This window comes from Pocillopora verrucosa, chromosome 2 (assembly GCF_036669915.1).
Source record: "Pocillopora verrucosa isolate sample1 chromosome 2, ASM3666991v2, whole genome shotgun sequence".
In the NCBI taxonomy this organism is placed as follows: domain Eukaryota; kingdom Metazoa; phylum Cnidaria; class Anthozoa; order Scleractinia; family Pocilloporidae; genus Pocillopora; species Pocillopora verrucosa.
The window spans coordinates 4,389,840-4,407,327 of record NC_089313.1 but is presented as its reverse complement, the minus strand read 5'-3'; the positions used below and the strand labels follow the sequence as shown (position 1 = coordinate 4,407,327).

At 40.8% G+C, this 17,488-nt stretch overlaps 1 protein-coding gene across 1 annotated transcript in view; it reads right to left on the bottom strand.

Moving 5' to 3' along the window:
* Positions 1-1,336: 1,336 nt before the first annotated feature.
* LOC131792717 (uncharacterized) overlaps positions 1,337-17,488 on the bottom strand; it is a 93,015-nt gene continuing 76,863 nt past the window's right edge. The window contains exons 105-131 of the mRNA XM_066162338.1: positions 16,853-17,485; positions 16,520-16,564; positions 15,623-16,162; positions 14,698-15,018; positions 13,850-14,140; positions 13,637-13,729; positions 12,929-13,251; positions 12,115-12,340; positions 11,885-11,935; positions 11,081-11,716; positions 10,763-10,798; positions 9,940-10,265; positions 9,305-9,524; positions 8,989-9,048; positions 8,514-8,839; positions 8,077-8,296; positions 7,899-7,958; positions 7,270-7,595; positions 6,898-7,117; positions 6,261-6,320; positions 5,360-5,685; positions 4,594-4,813; positions 4,024-4,158; positions 3,502-3,690; positions 2,608-3,075; positions 1,993-2,045; positions 1,337-1,489 (exon numbers count right to left, since the gene is read on the bottom strand). Coding sequence (XP_066018435.1) covers positions 1,993-2,045; positions 2,608-3,075; positions 3,502-3,690; positions 4,024-4,158; positions 4,594-4,813; positions 5,360-5,685; positions 6,261-6,320; positions 6,898-7,117; positions 7,270-7,595; positions 7,899-7,958; positions 8,077-8,296; positions 8,514-8,839; positions 8,989-9,048; positions 9,305-9,524; positions 9,940-10,265; positions 10,763-10,798; positions 11,081-11,716; positions 11,885-11,935; positions 12,115-12,340; positions 12,929-13,251; positions 13,637-13,729; positions 13,850-14,140; positions 14,698-15,018; positions 15,623-16,162; positions 16,520-16,564; positions 16,853-17,485 — 6,404 coding nt within the window. The 3' untranslated portion in view covers positions 1,337-1,489. The remainder of the gene's footprint in view (positions 1,490-1,992; positions 2,046-2,607; positions 3,076-3,501; positions 3,691-4,023; positions 4,159-4,593; positions 4,814-5,359; positions 5,686-6,260; positions 6,321-6,897; positions 7,118-7,269; positions 7,596-7,898; positions 7,959-8,076; positions 8,297-8,513; positions 8,840-8,988; positions 9,049-9,304; positions 9,525-9,939; positions 10,266-10,762; positions 10,799-11,080; positions 11,717-11,884; positions 11,936-12,114; positions 12,341-12,928; positions 13,252-13,636; positions 13,730-13,849; positions 14,141-14,697; positions 15,019-15,622; positions 16,163-16,519; positions 16,565-16,852; positions 17,486-17,488) is intronic.

The window sequence follows — 17,488 nt, the reverse complement described above, 5'->3', positions numbered from 1 at the left end:
GGAATCTCTAGAACATGGGTTAGCTCGAGTTCCCCAAAAGTTCATTAACCATTTACTATTGTTTCAATATTAATGGGCTTATATCTCGATCAAAGAGGGGAATTTCGGGGCGAGACATAGTTTGTCGGAAAGACCAGTATTAGCTTTCTATCGTGTTTAAGTGTCAAAGCTAGATCTCGCTCGTAGGACGAGAAAATCTTTTGTAAATATTAAAACAAAAGAGTTTTGTTAATGAGCAAAGCGAATCTCAAGAACTTGGGTTAGCTCGTGTTCCCCTGAAGCTCATTAACCAATTTCTATTGTTACAATATTCATGGGCTTATATCTCGGTCAAAAAGGGGAATTTCGGGGCAATTCATAGCTCGTCGGGAAGACTATAATTAGCTTTCAATTTCATTGAAGTGTCAAAGTTAGATCTCGCTCGTAGGACGAGAAAATCTTTTGTGAATATTCAAACAAAAGAATTTTGTTAATGAGCAAAGCGAATCTCTAGAACATGGGTTAGCTCGAGTTCCCCGGAAGCTCATTAACCATTTTCTATTGTTCCAATATTCATGGGCTCATATCTCGGTCAAGGAGGGGAATTTTGGGGCAATTCATAGCCCGTCGGAAAGAACAATATAAGCTTTGTATTGTGGGCAAACGTCAAAGACATTGTTAATTTGTGGGGCTAGAAAATCTCCTCTGAATATTGGAACAAACGAATTTTGTTAATCATCAAAATGGACCTCTTAAAGTAGAATTAGCGCGAAGGACTCAAGAATTCGTTAACCAATTTCTATTGTTTCCTCATCCATGTGCCAGTCAGAAAGAGGACTTTCGGCACAATTCATTGCGGGTTTAAAATTGGAATTAGCCGTCTATTGTGTCAAAGTAACAGCTCGAACGAAGGCCTAGGATATCTGCTCTAAATATTCAATATTAGCAAAGTGGACCCTTAGAACTAGGTTTAGCTCGAGTTCCCCAAAAGCTCATTAACTAATTTATATTGTTTCAATATTCATTGTCTTATACCTAGATCAGAGAGAGGATTTTCTGTGTAAATAATAGCGCGATAGAAAGAGTATGATTAAATGTCTATTGTTTTTAAGTGTCAAAAACACAGCTCGCTCAGGAGCCGAAAAAATCTCTCCTGAATATTCAAACAATAGAATTTTGTTAAAGAACAAAATTGGCCGTTTTTCGCATGAATAAATGCTCCAAAGATCATTAATGAATTGCTATTAATTCAATGTTCATGTGCTGGAGAAAAGAGGATTTTCATGAACAAGATTAGCTGTCTACAAATGGCTAAAGTGGGAGCTCCTTTGTGGGGAGAAAGAGACGAGAATCAATATAAGGTTTATAATTATATTTATTAGCATATAGCAGACGAGAAACATCAAATAAAAACATGGAAATTCAACAAATATCATTGAATCTAGGAAATGAGCTTCCGCTACGGAGACGTTGTGATCCTTCTAAAATAAATGCTACGATGAATTTCTATCTGAAAAAAAGAAAAAAAAAATGACGAGAAATAGTTTAAGTACTTGGCAAGTTTCATTCCGTTTATGATTGACCGAGAAGTGAAAAATGCGCACTTCAATTGAGTGCCGTAAAACGAACACCAATGTAATCACAACGGCCAATGAAAACTCAAGGTTACAGCAGGCGAACTGCCTGAAACGCAGGAAAACGCGAGAGACTAAGTCGCAAGCACTACTAATAAAATTCCGGTTTACTTTCCACATTCAATTAAAAATAGATCTAAAAGTCATTGTGTGTTTCAGACTGAGCTTGAAGTTGTTCTTTCTGGGTTGGCCTCGCATTGCGGATTACTTGATTTTTCCGTTCATACTACGTCACCTGCGTACGCCAAGTTCTCTCTCCTTTCTCTTGACCCTTAATGGCACTTGAAAACTACTTTTAGGGTTTTCATAGATCCAATAAACAGCATTTACTCTATCAAATCTTAAAGGTTATCTGACACTTTTATTGAATGGTATTTACCTAGGTCTTCTTGTTTTGTGGTCGACTGTTTTGGCTTTTTGGCGCACTCATTGCTGAAAAGAGAAAATGAAAATACCTTCCACTTAACCCTATATATCTTAACAGTGTTTGCATGAAATTTTCCCCAAAATGATCACCCTTAATGAAACATTACGGCAACGAGAATAAATGACATTAAAAGCAACTCAAGAATTTCTTGCTTTTTAATCAAAATCATATGAGAAATGGCAAAGAAAAAGCATGGAGAACATGTTTACTGATGGTACAGAGTTGAGGATTAAACGACAATAAAGTTTCTTTGGCACCAAATTAATCATAAATGTAACCCTGCAATAATCGTGATTTTTGTCTATTTTCCCAATACAAAAACATTCCTTATTAAAACTGTCATAGTTACATTTCAACCAGGTGACATTTCAGGACCAATAAGATTCATGAGATCACAACGACAAAAAACCAAATTCTATAGTACATACTCTGTGAAGGTAGATACCCACCAATCATACAAAACATAATTTGGCCAGTCAAATTTTGAAATATTTCAAAAGGAATCATCTTTAAAATAATGAGCAAATAATGAGAAGTTAAGAGAAACATGAAAATCAAGTAACTAACCTGATTTCAAGTCTTCTAGTGACAGTTCTCTCTCCCAAAGTGCCAAGTTGCTGATTCTTAATGGGAATCTGTAAATTGGTTTTTCCGAGTTGTTTGGTCGACCAATATCAAAGGTTGTGAACGAGTCTAGAGGTCTGGAAACTAGAGCAGGGTTTCCACTGGTCACGTGGGTACCATTGACATACAGCTTGAGTTGACCCGCCTCCCGCCAAGTGAAAGCGAGGTTGAACCATCCGCTCGGCAGAACAGGTGTGTCGAGTTTCCACTGCTTGTTTTTCGTGCTGAGAATAACAATATATTTGTTGGCAAGATATAACACTGCAAAACCGCGCGACTTGGTGGACTGGCCACCACTAGACATGATGTAGGAACTGGTCGTGTTACTCAGTGAAGTCTTGTTGAGTTTGATCCAGGCCATCACCGTCATTCCTTTATCAGAGCAATGTCCAGGATCACTGAAGCAGGTAGCTAAAGAAAAATAAAATATACTCGTGATGAACGCGTCACTCACTAAAATACAGAACAAGCTTGTGTTGCGAATCTTTCTATCCCCTTCATGAAACCTTTCCATAAAATAACAATAAATGACACAAGCTATGGGAAGAGACAAACTTAAAAGTTCGGAGATTATGTGTTCACAAACTCTTTAAACTAGTTTCCAAGGGAGTGTTCAGCACAGTAGAAGTGAATATTGCAATTCATATATTTGCAGTACAATTGAGGGGTAAGTGTTAAGGAAAGTGTCCCCCATAATTAATTTTAATTTTTTTGTTTCACATGAAATCAAATTATACTTACATCATGCTATTAAAGAAATTTTAAAGAACCTAACGACTAAGACAACAAAATCTTAAAGACGAATTCAAAAGGATAGAAGGTTTTCAAGAGTCTCACCATTGGTTTCTTTAAGAGACAACCATCCACCATTAGTGTCAGCGACTAAGCCCGCGTCAGTTGTGTTTTTCATGAAGGCTCCGCCGTCGAGGTGGATAACACGATTGTGGATTTTATCCAATGCTTCTGAGTTGTTTAAGGGTGACACAAAGTGCCACAAGCAGCTGGGGGTCAGATCTGTTTGATTATCTGTTACAAAAAAGTATTGATAGATGAACTTTGGAATTCGCTTGGCAAACTAAACGTTGGACTGCGCTTCTGACCGGTGCGGGAAGTATAAAAAAGCAACGCATTTGAGGCGAAATTTTACCCTGAATACCTCGAATCATTAGCCAACTCCACTGGTTCGTGATTCTATTTAGAATGATAACTAAGACGTTTCCAACTTATTCGAAAATTCGACGATGTGAGAACGTTTAGCTCTTGTAATCTTCGTAAAATAATATTATCGTCCCACTTATTATAATATTATTATTAATATTATCGTCCCACTTATCTGACTCGCTTTCTTTCAGTGCTTACCTTGATTCTTGACTCTAGAAATTTCACTTCGTTGTGTTCCTCTCACTTGCTCTTGTTCCCTTATTGCTTGGCTATTTCTCTTGTCCTCATCAGGTCTGACAATTATTAAGTTTCTTTTCTTCTTTCCTCTTTTCACTGCCGTAACGAATATGAAACGTTAAATTACATCAAAGTCAACTGAGAGAAAAAAAGCATCAAGTTGTTACACGTCTAGGGTAGAAAGGATTGTAAGCCTCATATGGAACGATTGAGGTGTTCTCATTACATGAACTGGCTCGGAGATTTTTGGACGCTTTGAACTTGGAAATGGTTGCCACTACCAAAGGTTTTCAAAATTCCCTGACTTTGCCTGAACTTTTGGAAAAGGTAGAACAAAAAGCTCATTGTCACAATCATGATCAATCAATAAGCAACGATGATTTATCCAAAATCAAAACTACACTCTCTTGTATGAATGCCTTCTTAATAATCTGATTTTAGATGTTTTCAAGCCTCCCTATTTCCTCTTCTTTTCGACACTTATCTCCATTATATTATTTTGAGCTTTTCTCCTGCCCACAGTCTAATTACCTCCACAAGCAGCTCTTTTAATGGATCTCACTACACCACTAAGGCTTCTGAATCCGGCTTTGAACACGTATCGTGAGTTCCCTGCCATTTGGTAAAGTTGTGATCTCCTGAACTTTCGACCAATACCAAGCGCCAAAATACGCACGCCGGCATTTCGAAGGTCACGTGACGGTCTCACCACCGAGTCATGTGAAATGCCATCAGTCATACAAATGAGGACCTAAAGGTCATTTAGAGAAGGATTAGTATAGAAGCTGTTCATCTTTCTGATTCAAATCCTTTCTTAAACATATTCTGTTGACAAAAGTTTACTCAGTTGCGTTTTCAAAGTAAATTTGTTCACACCCGAAAACTTTAAATCGGAAAAAGCCCTTCATTTGATGATGGTCATGTGATTGAAATACTACATGTAAAGGACAGCCCTAACGTCGACATTTAACTAATCTGGCTGGCAAGACGTTAATTCCATCTCTAAAAATGCCAGGTTAGATTTTAAATGGAAAGTATGGGTCTGATTGTCTGAGAAAAAGTATATAGGATAATCTTGTTTATTTAAAGCAGAGCAATCTGATTACGCAATGATACCGAAGAGTTATAATCCTAATAGCGGTTATCAAAAAAAAAAAATTTGAAAAAGCACCCTAAAAGCAGAAAACAATAAAGACTAAGAAAAATACTTACCCCTTACGTTGGAAGAAAAAAAGTCCTATTTGTGTGGCTACAATCGGTTAAAGAAATTAAAAAAAAAAATTATTTTGACACTCACCTTGCGCCGACTAGTCCTCTTTCTAAACAATTGATATTTGGCAAATCTCAGCGCTCGTCCAATTCTCGTGCCACCTCTCGGGTATCTTATACGACCAATGGCGTGCAACACGCTCTGTTTGTTTCTGTAGCTTCTAAAGTTTGCGATCAGCCTCGCACGACTAGAAAACAGTACGATACCAACACGAGTTTGGGATGGAGAGATGCCGAACGAGGCCACGACTCTTTTGACGAAGTTGAGACATCGCCTGAAGTTTCCTCGACCATAAGCCTCGATACTACCGGAGCCGTCAATCAAGAAGGCAAGGTCAAGACGCCTGCGACAAACTGTAAAGGAAAAAAAGAAAACAACACGCGTTGTCAAGTAGTCGTAATGGTGGCTGGTAGGTAAGTGACTTATAGACCACAAAGAATAAAGGAAAACATTAAATTTGGCCTGGAGAACCCAGTTATGAATAGGAAGACAGCCTAATGCGCGGAGAAATGTAAGTGACTTAGTAGTGGTTTGTTTAAGTTTCCATCTAATTGGCTGAAAGGGTGCGCCAATTTTCTGGACCAATCACAAAGCAAAACCAATGTAATACCTCCTAACATTTGATAGCCGACTGGACGCAGCAGTTTGCCGACAAGTTTTCCAGAAGCAATTTCTAAATATATTTGACATGCAGCAAAGAGACAGGAAATAAAATTTGAGGAAAAATATTTTAAGGAGGAAAAAATACTTTATCATAGGTCATGGTAATAACGTTTATTGAATTATAATCCTTACTATTTCGAAACACATTATAGGTAAAAAGAAGGACAGAATTGGTTTAAAACTTGTCATTTTGGTTGTGATAACCTTATCGAAGCACGTATTGGTGAATTTGGATCTCACTTAACAGTTTCGGTTCCAGTCTTACCTTGACCACTTGGGTGTACGGGTGGTCTTGGCCGCACAGGTCTGGGTCGTGTTGTGGATCCTATAAAAAGGCGACCTCGAGTTAGCAAGCATTGGGTAGAGTCTGGTATTATTAGAACGCCTGTGATATACCAGTATAAAAAAATAATTATGGCTTTTTCATTTACTTACATGACTAAACATAATCAAAATATTTAAAGAGCAACCCCCCCCCCTCCACCCACCCACCTTATCTTGGGCAAAAAGAGACCAAATAAAGGCGAGAGCGATCATCGCAGCTATGAAAACTATTTAAGCAGTAGTGATAATAAAGCCTGAAGAGACTAAGTTATGAAGCTCTGCAAAATCATTTCTGTTTTCGTGAGCATTGAACCCTTAATCCAAAATCGCCAGAGTTTAAATGATCACATATTTTCGAAAGCACAGCCACTGCAAGAAGGACATTTCTCATTGAGTGAAACGAATGGCCGATGTTTCCCTACCATCGCGAATGCAATCCTTTCAAGAATTTTCCAGTTTCGTTTGGAAATTTCATAAGTACTTATTATTTCCTGAAATTGACCTAACAAACTGAGAAAAATCGTCCTGATAATTCAGGTAACTTAGAAGTCGAATTTTCCCTGTCAAAAACCAATTACCTCCACAAGCAGCTCTTTTAATGGATCTCACTACACCACTAAGGCTTCTGAATCCGGCTTTGAACACGTATCGTGAGTTCCCTGCCATTTGGTAAAGTTGTGATCTCCTGAACTTTCGACCAATACCAAGCGCCAAAATACGCACGCCGGCATTTCGAAGGTCACGTGACGGTCTCACCACCGAGTCATGTGAAATGCCATCCGTCATACAAATAAGGACCTAAAAGGCAGAGCTATTTTTTTAACCTTTTTTCATTTTGAAAGGAAAGAAATTTGTCTCATTTACATTAACTGAAACTATTCAGTATTGACCTACGCTACATGAAGACCAAAACTCCAAGAACAGAATATAGGAAACAATCCAGCACTCACCTTACGCCGACTCGTCCTCTTTCTAAACAACTGATATTTGGCAAATCTCAGCGCTCGTCCAATTCTCGTGCCACCTCTCGGGTATCTTATACGACTTACGGCGTGTAACACACTCTGTTTGCTTCTGTAGCTTCTAAAGTTTGCGATGAGCCATGCACGGCTGGAGAACAGTACGATACCAACACGAGTTTGGGACGGAGAGATGCCGAATGAGGCCACTACTTGTTTGACGAAGTTGAGACATCGCTGAAAGTTACCTCGACCGTAAGCCTCAATGCTACCAGAGCCGTCAATAAGGAAGGCAAGGTCAAGACGTCTGCGACAAACTGTGATAACAAAAATACATGTGTTATTAAATTGCTGCAATGATGGCTTTAGAGAGCATTTCGATTTGAGTAAGAAAATCCAAGTGATTACAAGGGAGTGGTTTTTGGTAATTTACCGTAATAAATCATTTACGTGCAGCGGAGTAGCATTAGAAGTAATTTTTTTTGTCTTTGCATTTATTCTTTTATGTTTTTACAATTTCAACTTTGACGTGTGACTTTATCCTTCCCAAAACTAACTTTGGTCTGGTTGCCATGCACTGTATTTAACACAATATTAAGCTTGTTAGGTTCCAGTCTTACCTTGACCGCTAGGGCGCACGGGGGGTCTTGGCCGTACTGGTCTGGGACGTACTGGACGCCCTAATCATGACAAGAAGCAAAGACACAAATTAAAACAGTCTTCATGTTGGCATGAATCAACTGAATAATGGTGCGGTGGCAACAGTGCTCTGCTAAGTGGCCCGTAAATATTATTTACCTTTGCACACTGCTCTCTTTATAGAGGATACTACACGGTGCAGACTTCGGAAGCCACTGTTGAACACATATCGTGAGTTCATTGTCATCTGGTTTAGCTGTGATCTTCTGAATTTCCGGCCAATTCCTAGCGCAAGGATTCTCACTCCCGCATTTCGGAGGTCCCGTGCTGGACTCACGACGGAATCTTGTGAAATACCGTCGGTCATTGTAACCAAAACCTGCATAACGTTAGAAAACTTGACTATGGTTAAGGTATAATGGATACTATGGCATAGAGGTGGATGATGCAGGGAAAATATAAACATTTTTGAACTACCTTAAATCTGATCACACGGAAACTGAAAAACGCCCCCCTCCCCCAACATAAAGATAAACATTAAAGGAAATAAATAAATAAACAAATAAATAAACTTGTCTAGAAGAAAAAATACTTACCTTCCGCCCGTATGTTCTCCCTCCAAATAGCCGATTTTTGACAAATCTCAGGGCTCGACCAATTCTCGTGCCACCTCTCGGATATCTTATACGACTAACGGCGTGTAACACACTTTGTTTTGTCCTGTAGCTCCTAAAGTTTGCAATCAGCCATGGACGGGAAGAGAACAGCACGATACCAACACGAGTTTGCCTTGGTGAGATGGCAAACGAAGCCACCAACCGTTTAATGAAGTTGAGACATCGCTGGAAGTTTCCTCGACCGTTAGCTTCAATGCTACCAGAGCCATCGATGAGGAAGACGAGATCAAGACGTTTACGACACACTAAAAAAGGAAGATAACATGAAATGTCAGGGGATTATTCAGCGACCGAAGCTGTAGTAACAATTTAAAAAAGATTACCAATAGATAGATTAAACAAGAAGAACCCTGTGTAACCTAGAAATAACCTCATCACTTAATAAATCGGATACCTTTGCCGCTTGGTCTTATTTGGGGACCTGGAAGGTGTGGCCTGGGACGGAGTGGACGACCTGTGATAAAGGTTTGGAGTTTCAGCAATACATAGGTAGTGAAGGACTTTGGTATGATGATAATGATGACGATGATGAGAATGATAACGATAATGATAATGGTGCTGATGATTATGAACATGGCGACGACAAAGATGATGACTTTTACAATGACAAAGATAATAATGATAACGATAATGATTATAATAATATTGCTCATAATTTTGATAATTATGACGACTATATGCTTTGCTAAGAAGTAAAAGTTTGCACTTACCCCGGCATAATTTTGCTGAGATGCGACGAGCGACCCGACTGAGGCTTCTGAAGTTAGCACTGAACACATATCGACTGTTTGTAGCTATCTGTTGAAGCTCTCGTCTTCGATACCGCCGACCGATTCCCAGGGCGTAAACCCATACACCCTGGCTTCTCAGAGCCAGTGACGGCCTCCGAACAGAGTCTTGAGAGATGCCATCGGTCATTACTACCAGGGCCTAACAAAGCAGATACATTTATGGATCACTGTGCTAACAAGGAACATAATAGGGATTTCACACTGCGGTGAATTATTCGAGAGATGAACCGAAATCCTAAAGTCAAGTCGCAAGGAAAATAACGCAAATGTTCATACCTAGGTGATCATAAGGGTGAGGGGAAATTCGCCGAACTGCGCGAAAAACACACCAATTCAAAAAAATATTATTGATGTGTAGGGAATTGTCTAACAGTAGATTATACACCTTCTATCATTTAAACATGAAGGTACTTCGTGATATGTACGACTCATCAGTGTTTGGTTTCACAAGAAGATTGTCAGGATCACTCTATTGCAAGGACTTTTTCACTTCACATTACATAAAAACTTAATAAGAAAGAAAAACTATCTGAAGTTATTCAAGTGGCTCTAACCTTGAGTGCCCTTCGACTTCTTCTAAACAATCGATATAGCACGAAGTTCAAAGCTTTTCCAATCCTGGTTCCTCCGCGCGGATATCTGATTCGACTAATGGTGCTCAACACACCAGCTTTGCTTCTGCTACGGTAGAAGTCCAATATTAGCCATGCGCGGGAAGAGAATAAGACCGCTCCCACACGGGTGTGGCGAGGCGACACATTAAATGAAGACACCACACTCTTGACAAATTCAATGCATCGCCTAAAGTTCCCGCGTCCGGCAGAATTAATACTTCCAGATCCGTCAATCAAGAACGCTAAGTCGAGGCGTTTGTTGCACCCTATGAAAGAGAAGATACCAAAGAATAATTTTTTTGACGAGGCTCTACATGTATGATGAAATAAATGTAGATTATGAACCCTGATCTTGAAGTCGTTCTAGAACGCACAATACGATCGGAAACGAAACTTGCAGTGGCACAACGCACCGCTGTACCGTATCCTATCATTGGAGCATAAACGGAGGGCAAAGATTACTTCTATCGATTCTATTAGCACATTACCAGTCGAGCTAGTCCCGGTTTTCATTTCAGAAGCATTAAGAATATCGTTTCTCTTCCCGAATAGCATGCTGCTCCATCGCCCAGGAACACAACATAGTGACTCGGCTACGGATCAAACCTACATCTCTCAACGCAGACTCCAACACGCTACCACGCGTGGTTAACGTGTGTCTCAAATACGTGACATGCGGCGGATAATCACCAACGACTAACATGATATTTTTGTATTGTTAGTATAGGTGAGATTTGATTGTGTTTTTAGAAAAGTCGCATACCTCGGCCAGGTGGCTTGGGTTTTGGTCTTACTGGAGCTGTTGATGAGACAAAAATGAAACACCTCTTTAAAAAAAGATAAAACTTCTCTGTTGTTTCTGATTGACTCTGGAGAGTATCGTGTATTGCATGAAGTCAGAATGTTCCGGAATGTTTGTTTGTCTTTTGTTCTGCCACAAACTAAGATGCAATTTACCTCTTTAAAGAGAAATATGCCTTTGGGAAGTGGAATCAAAATTGGAAAACGAATCTTTCGGTACCATTTAAATCAATCATAGTTTTTGTTTATGAACGAAAACATATTATCAAGCTCTACTTACTTCTTCTAAAGCACCTTCGTTTCTTTGAGATGATTTTCCAGTGTGACAAAGCACCATTGTAAACCTGCATACAGGAGATTCGTCCTCGGAAATATCGTCCATCACCAATACGAGCTCCCATTCTCACTGGGTAATTGGTCGCCAAACGTATTTTCCCAATGTACTTCTGTGCTGTGAATCTTCTATTTACAAATAGTTTCGCTATTCCTGTTCGTTGATCATACGTTGCGCCAACAAACTGCCAACGATTCGGTACGACTGACCTACTTAGAACCGCCTTCGTGAAGCGACGTCCTCTGCGACGCGTAAACCGCACAAACAGCGTTCTTGGTGAAATCATCCAAAAGTGCACACCCCAACCATTGGGCATGTAATTGAAGATGGGTCCTGCGCGGCCCTGGTGATAAATCCACACAAGGAAAGTGATTGAATTCTTGGTATCAAGGCCTCCTCGGTTAGGGAACTGGATGTAACTGTTGCTTCTTCCATAGAACTGGTAGGAACCGTCACGAGTTCCATCCGGTCCAGGCGCGGGGCGAACATAACTGAGTATTCCACGTGCATTTCGGCGGGTACTGATATCTTTACCCCTGCTACCTCCGTTAAGTGGGAATATGGCGACGGCTCTGGTTGTAACTGGTGAAAAATAGGTCCACGTATCAATTCCAGAACCATATCTCAGCTTGATAAGTGAAATAGTTTTAATTCGTAAAATTGAAAGAATGATTGCCGTTCAATTCCAAAATATAGTCTTCAAGGAGTAAATAATAAGAACAATGGTGAAGGCAACATGGTACAACTAACCTTTTGGTCTGGGTGGTCTAACCGGTCTCACTGGTTTTGGCTTGGGTCTCACTATAAATAAACAGGGAAGTGAAAAAAGTTAAGTAGCAGTGGGACACAAAGCGCAAGTGAGGTAGCAATTCCTCTCTCCTTCCTCTCGTCAGCTAAAACTGACAGAACACATGGGTAGGGCAGGACAGAATTCTTTCCAAATCATTGTATTTCAGTGCCATTTTGAACCCCACACTCACCTCGGTTTGAGCACACTCTTCTCGCTAAGCTTCTTACAACATTACTAAGTCTTCTGAAGCTGCTCCTGAAAATGTTACGTGAACTTGAGGCAATTTGATGCAATTGCCTTCGGCTTGTTTTTCGTCCAATTGCGACAACGAATGTGCTAACACCAGACCTTTGGAGACCAAGTGAAGGCTGCCTGACAGAGTCTTGTGACAGGCCGTCTGTCAGCACAATAAGAGCCTATAAGAAACCAATAATTTTGATGTAAACACCATGGAAACACACATCAAAATTAATTGTTTGTTAACAGTTCGGGGCTGGTTTTTGCATTCGACTGATTATGTGGTGGGTTGTTTATGAAATGAAGAAAAGAATTTTGTAAAGGAAGGTACAACTACTATGAATATGTTCCGAAAACCTTTTTTTTAACAGATACAAAAATTTAATACATTGGATCTTGATGGTAAGATGTAATCTTGGATAAATTTATCCTCGTGAAACAACTTTGGCCAGCATCTAAATGAATTTTCGAGTGAATGTCGAAGTTAATAAGGAGATGTATTGATTTACACCACTACGCTGTACTATTGGTTTATAAAATTTGCTCCATATTCTTCCCAATCCGATCTAAAATTAAGACCTCTTCCGACTTTAATGGTCTCATTTTCCAACACTCGAGGCTGCTTACATGCTTTTATTTTGAGTTTTCATTGGCGCCTCCTGACATTTTCTTTTCCTTTATTTGAGACCTGTGATTACAATGGTTTATGACATTTATTCGCAAATTGCCCTGTTAATCAAGAGTGTTTTTTTTTTTATAAATGTTACCTTTCGACGTCTACTAGTTCGGAACAATCTGCGATACATAAATCTCAGGGCCTTTCCTATCCTAGTTCCTCCAGATGGATATCTGATACCATCAATCGCTCGGTAGACCTGCCGCCTGTTAGCGTAGCGGTTGAAGCCGAAAATCAGCCATGTTCGAGTGGAGAAGAGAGCAACTCCCACGCGCGTGTTAGATCGCGACACTGCGAACGAAGCGATAATCCTCTTCACAAAATGTAGACAGCGACGGAAGTTGCCTTTGCCGGAGTTTTCAATGCTGCCGGAGCCGTCAATCAAGAAAGCCAAATCAAGACGTGCTCGGCAAACTGTAAGGAGAAAAAATGGAATAGAAAATGGTTATGGAAAATCGGATTTTCGTGACAAAGACGGCGAGTTATGATCAGAGTTAATTTTAACTTTTAAACTGTTCTGCATTCCTGCAAATTTTTTTTCAATGCTGTGGGCAGCCTTGTGGTGTTACCTTTTGAAGTCCTTGCGATACAAACACATAAATATCGATGAATCAAGGTAAACATGATGGCATGAGACAGCTTGGAAAACGTTGGTGCTGATATTAAGGCACATGGAGACAGCACCAAGAACGATCATGGACAAAACTTCTGCAGCGTCATTCCCTGATCAGTCTGTGTACATGCCGTTAAGCTCAAGGGGTCCCCTAATTGGGCCTAGAGAAATTATGTCTAAGCTTACCTCGACCGGATGGTCTGGGAACGGGTCTTGGTCTCGGATATGGCCTGGGTCGTGGTCTGGGGCGTGGCCTGGGACGAGGCAAAGGTGGTCGACCTACAAGAGATGTTAGACATGTAAACAAAACAAGAAGCAACATCGCTGCTCAAATGTAAGTCCGTAGGAATCTGTTGCTTTTTAAAGTAATAGTATTGTAAGCGAGAGCTTGAGACATACCTTTGACAATTATGACATAAACATTATTAGCCCACGGGCCTCCTTTTCCTCCTCGACACCGCTTAGAAGTACCATACTTCTTGTAGGTGAGCTTAGCCCTGGGACCCATCCAACATTCACCTCCATTTTGAACTGCAAATAACCTGTAACCCCGTTTTCGCGCCTGGCGCGCGCAGTCTCTGACGACAAACTTCAAGCCCTGCAGGTTAGCTACCATGTTTCCCACGGCCCGTCTGGGTTTGTCTTTGAAGCAACCGATACTTCGGATATGGACATTGGTCCAACCCTTTGCTGTAATCAGAACATGACATCACAAGGTTAACGAAATTATATGGTGAAATTATAGTCTTTGGTTATTTTAACGATGGTACAATAGAGTTTTAGACAGAGGGCCTTTGATTTTTTCACCTTTGCCTGGTTCAGACTCGTCATAAGCACCAACTATGCACTGGAAAGCGCTAGCCTCTGTAGCGCTAGGTACCAGTGCATCATAGCGAGCTACTGATGTAACACTGTGTGTCTAAGTTGCGTAATGGGGGTTCCTGATATAATTTTGCTCCTTACTTTGTCATGACAGTGTTAATCATTTTTTAATACAAAGCAATTCTCTAGGGACGAAATGAGCCTTGAAACAGTAGCTTGTTAGTGTGGAAAAACATCAAAGAGGGAAGATTGAAAGTAAATCGAACCTCAAAAGATAAGGTTGAAGAGCATAAAGCGGATTGTAAATACGAGCTAAAAAATTACTCATATAGACTGAATTCGTAATGACAACTAAGCCATGACATAGCTTCTTTAAATCGTTGCATTCGCACGCTTTTTCATAAACAAATGAACACAAAACATACGTCTTCCAAACTTGTATACATCCATTGCCCATGGTCCTCCTCTGCCTCGTCTACATCGATTAGAAGGTCCATAACGATTGTACGTACTGTGTGCCAAACGGCCTGAGTAGCACTCTCCACCGTTCTCCACCGCAAACACCTTAAATCGACGCTTAGCAGCTGCTTGTGCACATGCTATGACAGGGTCTTTGGCTTGGTGGAAGTTTCCAAGTCTGTATCTAATGGCTCGTCTTCGTCTGTCATTATAACATCCTTCCCAGAAGTACGTGACTTGATTAGGACCGGGAGGCTTGGGGCGAGGGTGTGGTTTTGGTTTCACACCTAGGTAGTTGACAATTGATATGCATTGAGGGTTGATGGACCGTACAAACTCAAGAGTAAGAAAACACACTTGTGTCTCTACAATCTGGTATTAAATTGTCTTAACCAAAAAGAAGGAAAACTTCTCTATCACTTGAATTGCGTTTTGCCATTTTTACAAGCGACACCCAGTCCTGCTTTAATAAAGAGGCTATACTTTTAGCCCATAGGTAATTTCCTATGCAAACCTCTTGAGCAGAATTTGTCACGGTTTTTTTTAACTCTGATGTTTACAATAATTATTTTTTCATTCGCATTTCCACGAGTTCCAGATACTTCGAACTCGGGCGTGAATCTATATATATCACGAATTTAGTCCACAGTCCTCGATTTTGGACTTAAGTTAGTGGCTTGATCTCATTTTGACACGTATGTCTCAGATTTAGTCTACCGTCTTCGAGGGGAACTTGCGTCAGTGTTAAGCAGTAGTTTTATACTAGATATCACGAGTGTAGTCTCTCGTCCTTGAGCATGCACTTTCGTCAGTGTATTTCATGTAATTTTTTACTGGATGACTAGGTTTTCCAGCAAGGGAATATGTTTTATAAACCAAACTATGACTGACCTGTTGCACCACAAGCTTTCCTCTTGATCACTCTGACAACCGAATTCAGATTTCTAAACCGTGCTGTAAACACCAGTCTGTGATTGGATGCCATCTGTCGTAACTGCCGGATGTTGTAGCGTAACCCCAAGCCAAGCGAGATGATTTCCACTCCTCCCTTACGCAAGGTCCGTGCGGGACCAACTACGCTGTCGTAAGAGTGTCCGTCTGTCATGACAATACACATCTTCCGCCTCCTACTTCGACGAAACAGATAGTGGTATGCGTAGCTTAATGCCCGACCAGTCTTCGTTCCTCCCCTCGGATACCGTATGCGACTTACAGCGCTGAGAAGTTGGTTTTTGTTTCCGAATCGATTAAAGCCAAATAATTTGTACGCTCTTGTGTTGTAGAGGACCGCTCCAACGCGCGTGTAGCCACGTGATATGACAAAAGTACGAATCATGTTCTGGATAAATTGGAGGCAGCGTCTGAAGTTCGAGGGTCCTACGCTTCCGGAGCCATCAATGACGAAACCAAGATCAAGTTTTGTTTTGCAAACTGAAAAAAAAAAAAAGAAAAACGAGAAGAAAGAAGATGGTAAATATAACGCTTGGACACGGGACAAAATTGGATGATTCCGTTATTCGGAAACAATACGGAAATGTAAAAGTCTTTGTTTCGGTTTCTTTTCAGTAAACGTCATCAATAAATTTGGCACCGGAAACAAACGTTGCATTCAACGGAATACTGGCAAAAACATAGGGGGAAAAGTGGTCCGATTCCGCTGAGTCTGCAGCGACGGAATCATGAGTAAACGTCGTGATACCGTTTACGGGCTTTTTTAACCAGTCCCTTCTACTAACTATGCTTAAATCAAGCCCCTAAAAAGCGAAATTAATTGCGCACGATACTCACCTCGTCCTCCGGGTCTCGGTTTCGGAATCGGAACAGGCATGGGGCCTGAAAACAGAAAGAGGAGAACTTAAATACGATTCTAACACAGTAACTCGTTTGTTGAGACTCACAACGTCTTATAATAGTCGAATGGAACAGATAAAAACATTGGCATCGGTTTCCTCTCTCCAAACGTAGGGTTTTAATTATATTAAGTCCATTAAGGCGTCAAAGATGGATTGATATCAGGCTTCCTGAAGTTAGTCATCCTATGATTTATGACAACCTGCATTCAACGCATAAGTCATATTTTTTTTTATCCACTCCTTAAAATAGACTTCCATTTAAGCTTACCTCTTCTAAAGCAAGCCCTCATTCGCCGACGGATCATGTTAGTCGTCAACGCAGCGCTATAAAATTGTAGGCAAGCAATTCGACCTCGGAAATAGCGACGGTCACCCTGACGAGCTCCAACTCTGATCTCGTAATTGGTAGCCAATGAAATCTTTCTGATCTTTCGGCGCGAAACCGTCTTGCCGTTAATATACAATTTAGCAACGCCTGTGTTTCGATTGTACGAAGTTCCAACGAACTGCCATGTTCGCGGTTTTACACCGCGGTACGCCAAAGCGTGCGTGAAGCGCCGTCCAAGACGCTGCGTATAACGCACAAACAGCGTTCTGGGGTTGACCATCCAGAAATGGACGCCCCATCCATTGCGCTTATAGTTCACAATCGGTCCTGCGTTTCCTTCGTGATAAATCCAGGCCAAGATGGTGATGCAGTTACGAACATCCAGTGTTCCTTTGTTAGGAATCTCCACGTAGCTGTTTGGTCGACCAAGGAAGTAATAAGAACCGTATGGTAATCCATCGGGACCGGGGGTGAATAGGACGTGAGACGGGTAACCTGGTGGGTTCCTGTTGCGAAGTTCTCTTCCTCTGTATGTTTTACTGAACGGGAACATGGCGACAGCGGACATGGCGTCTG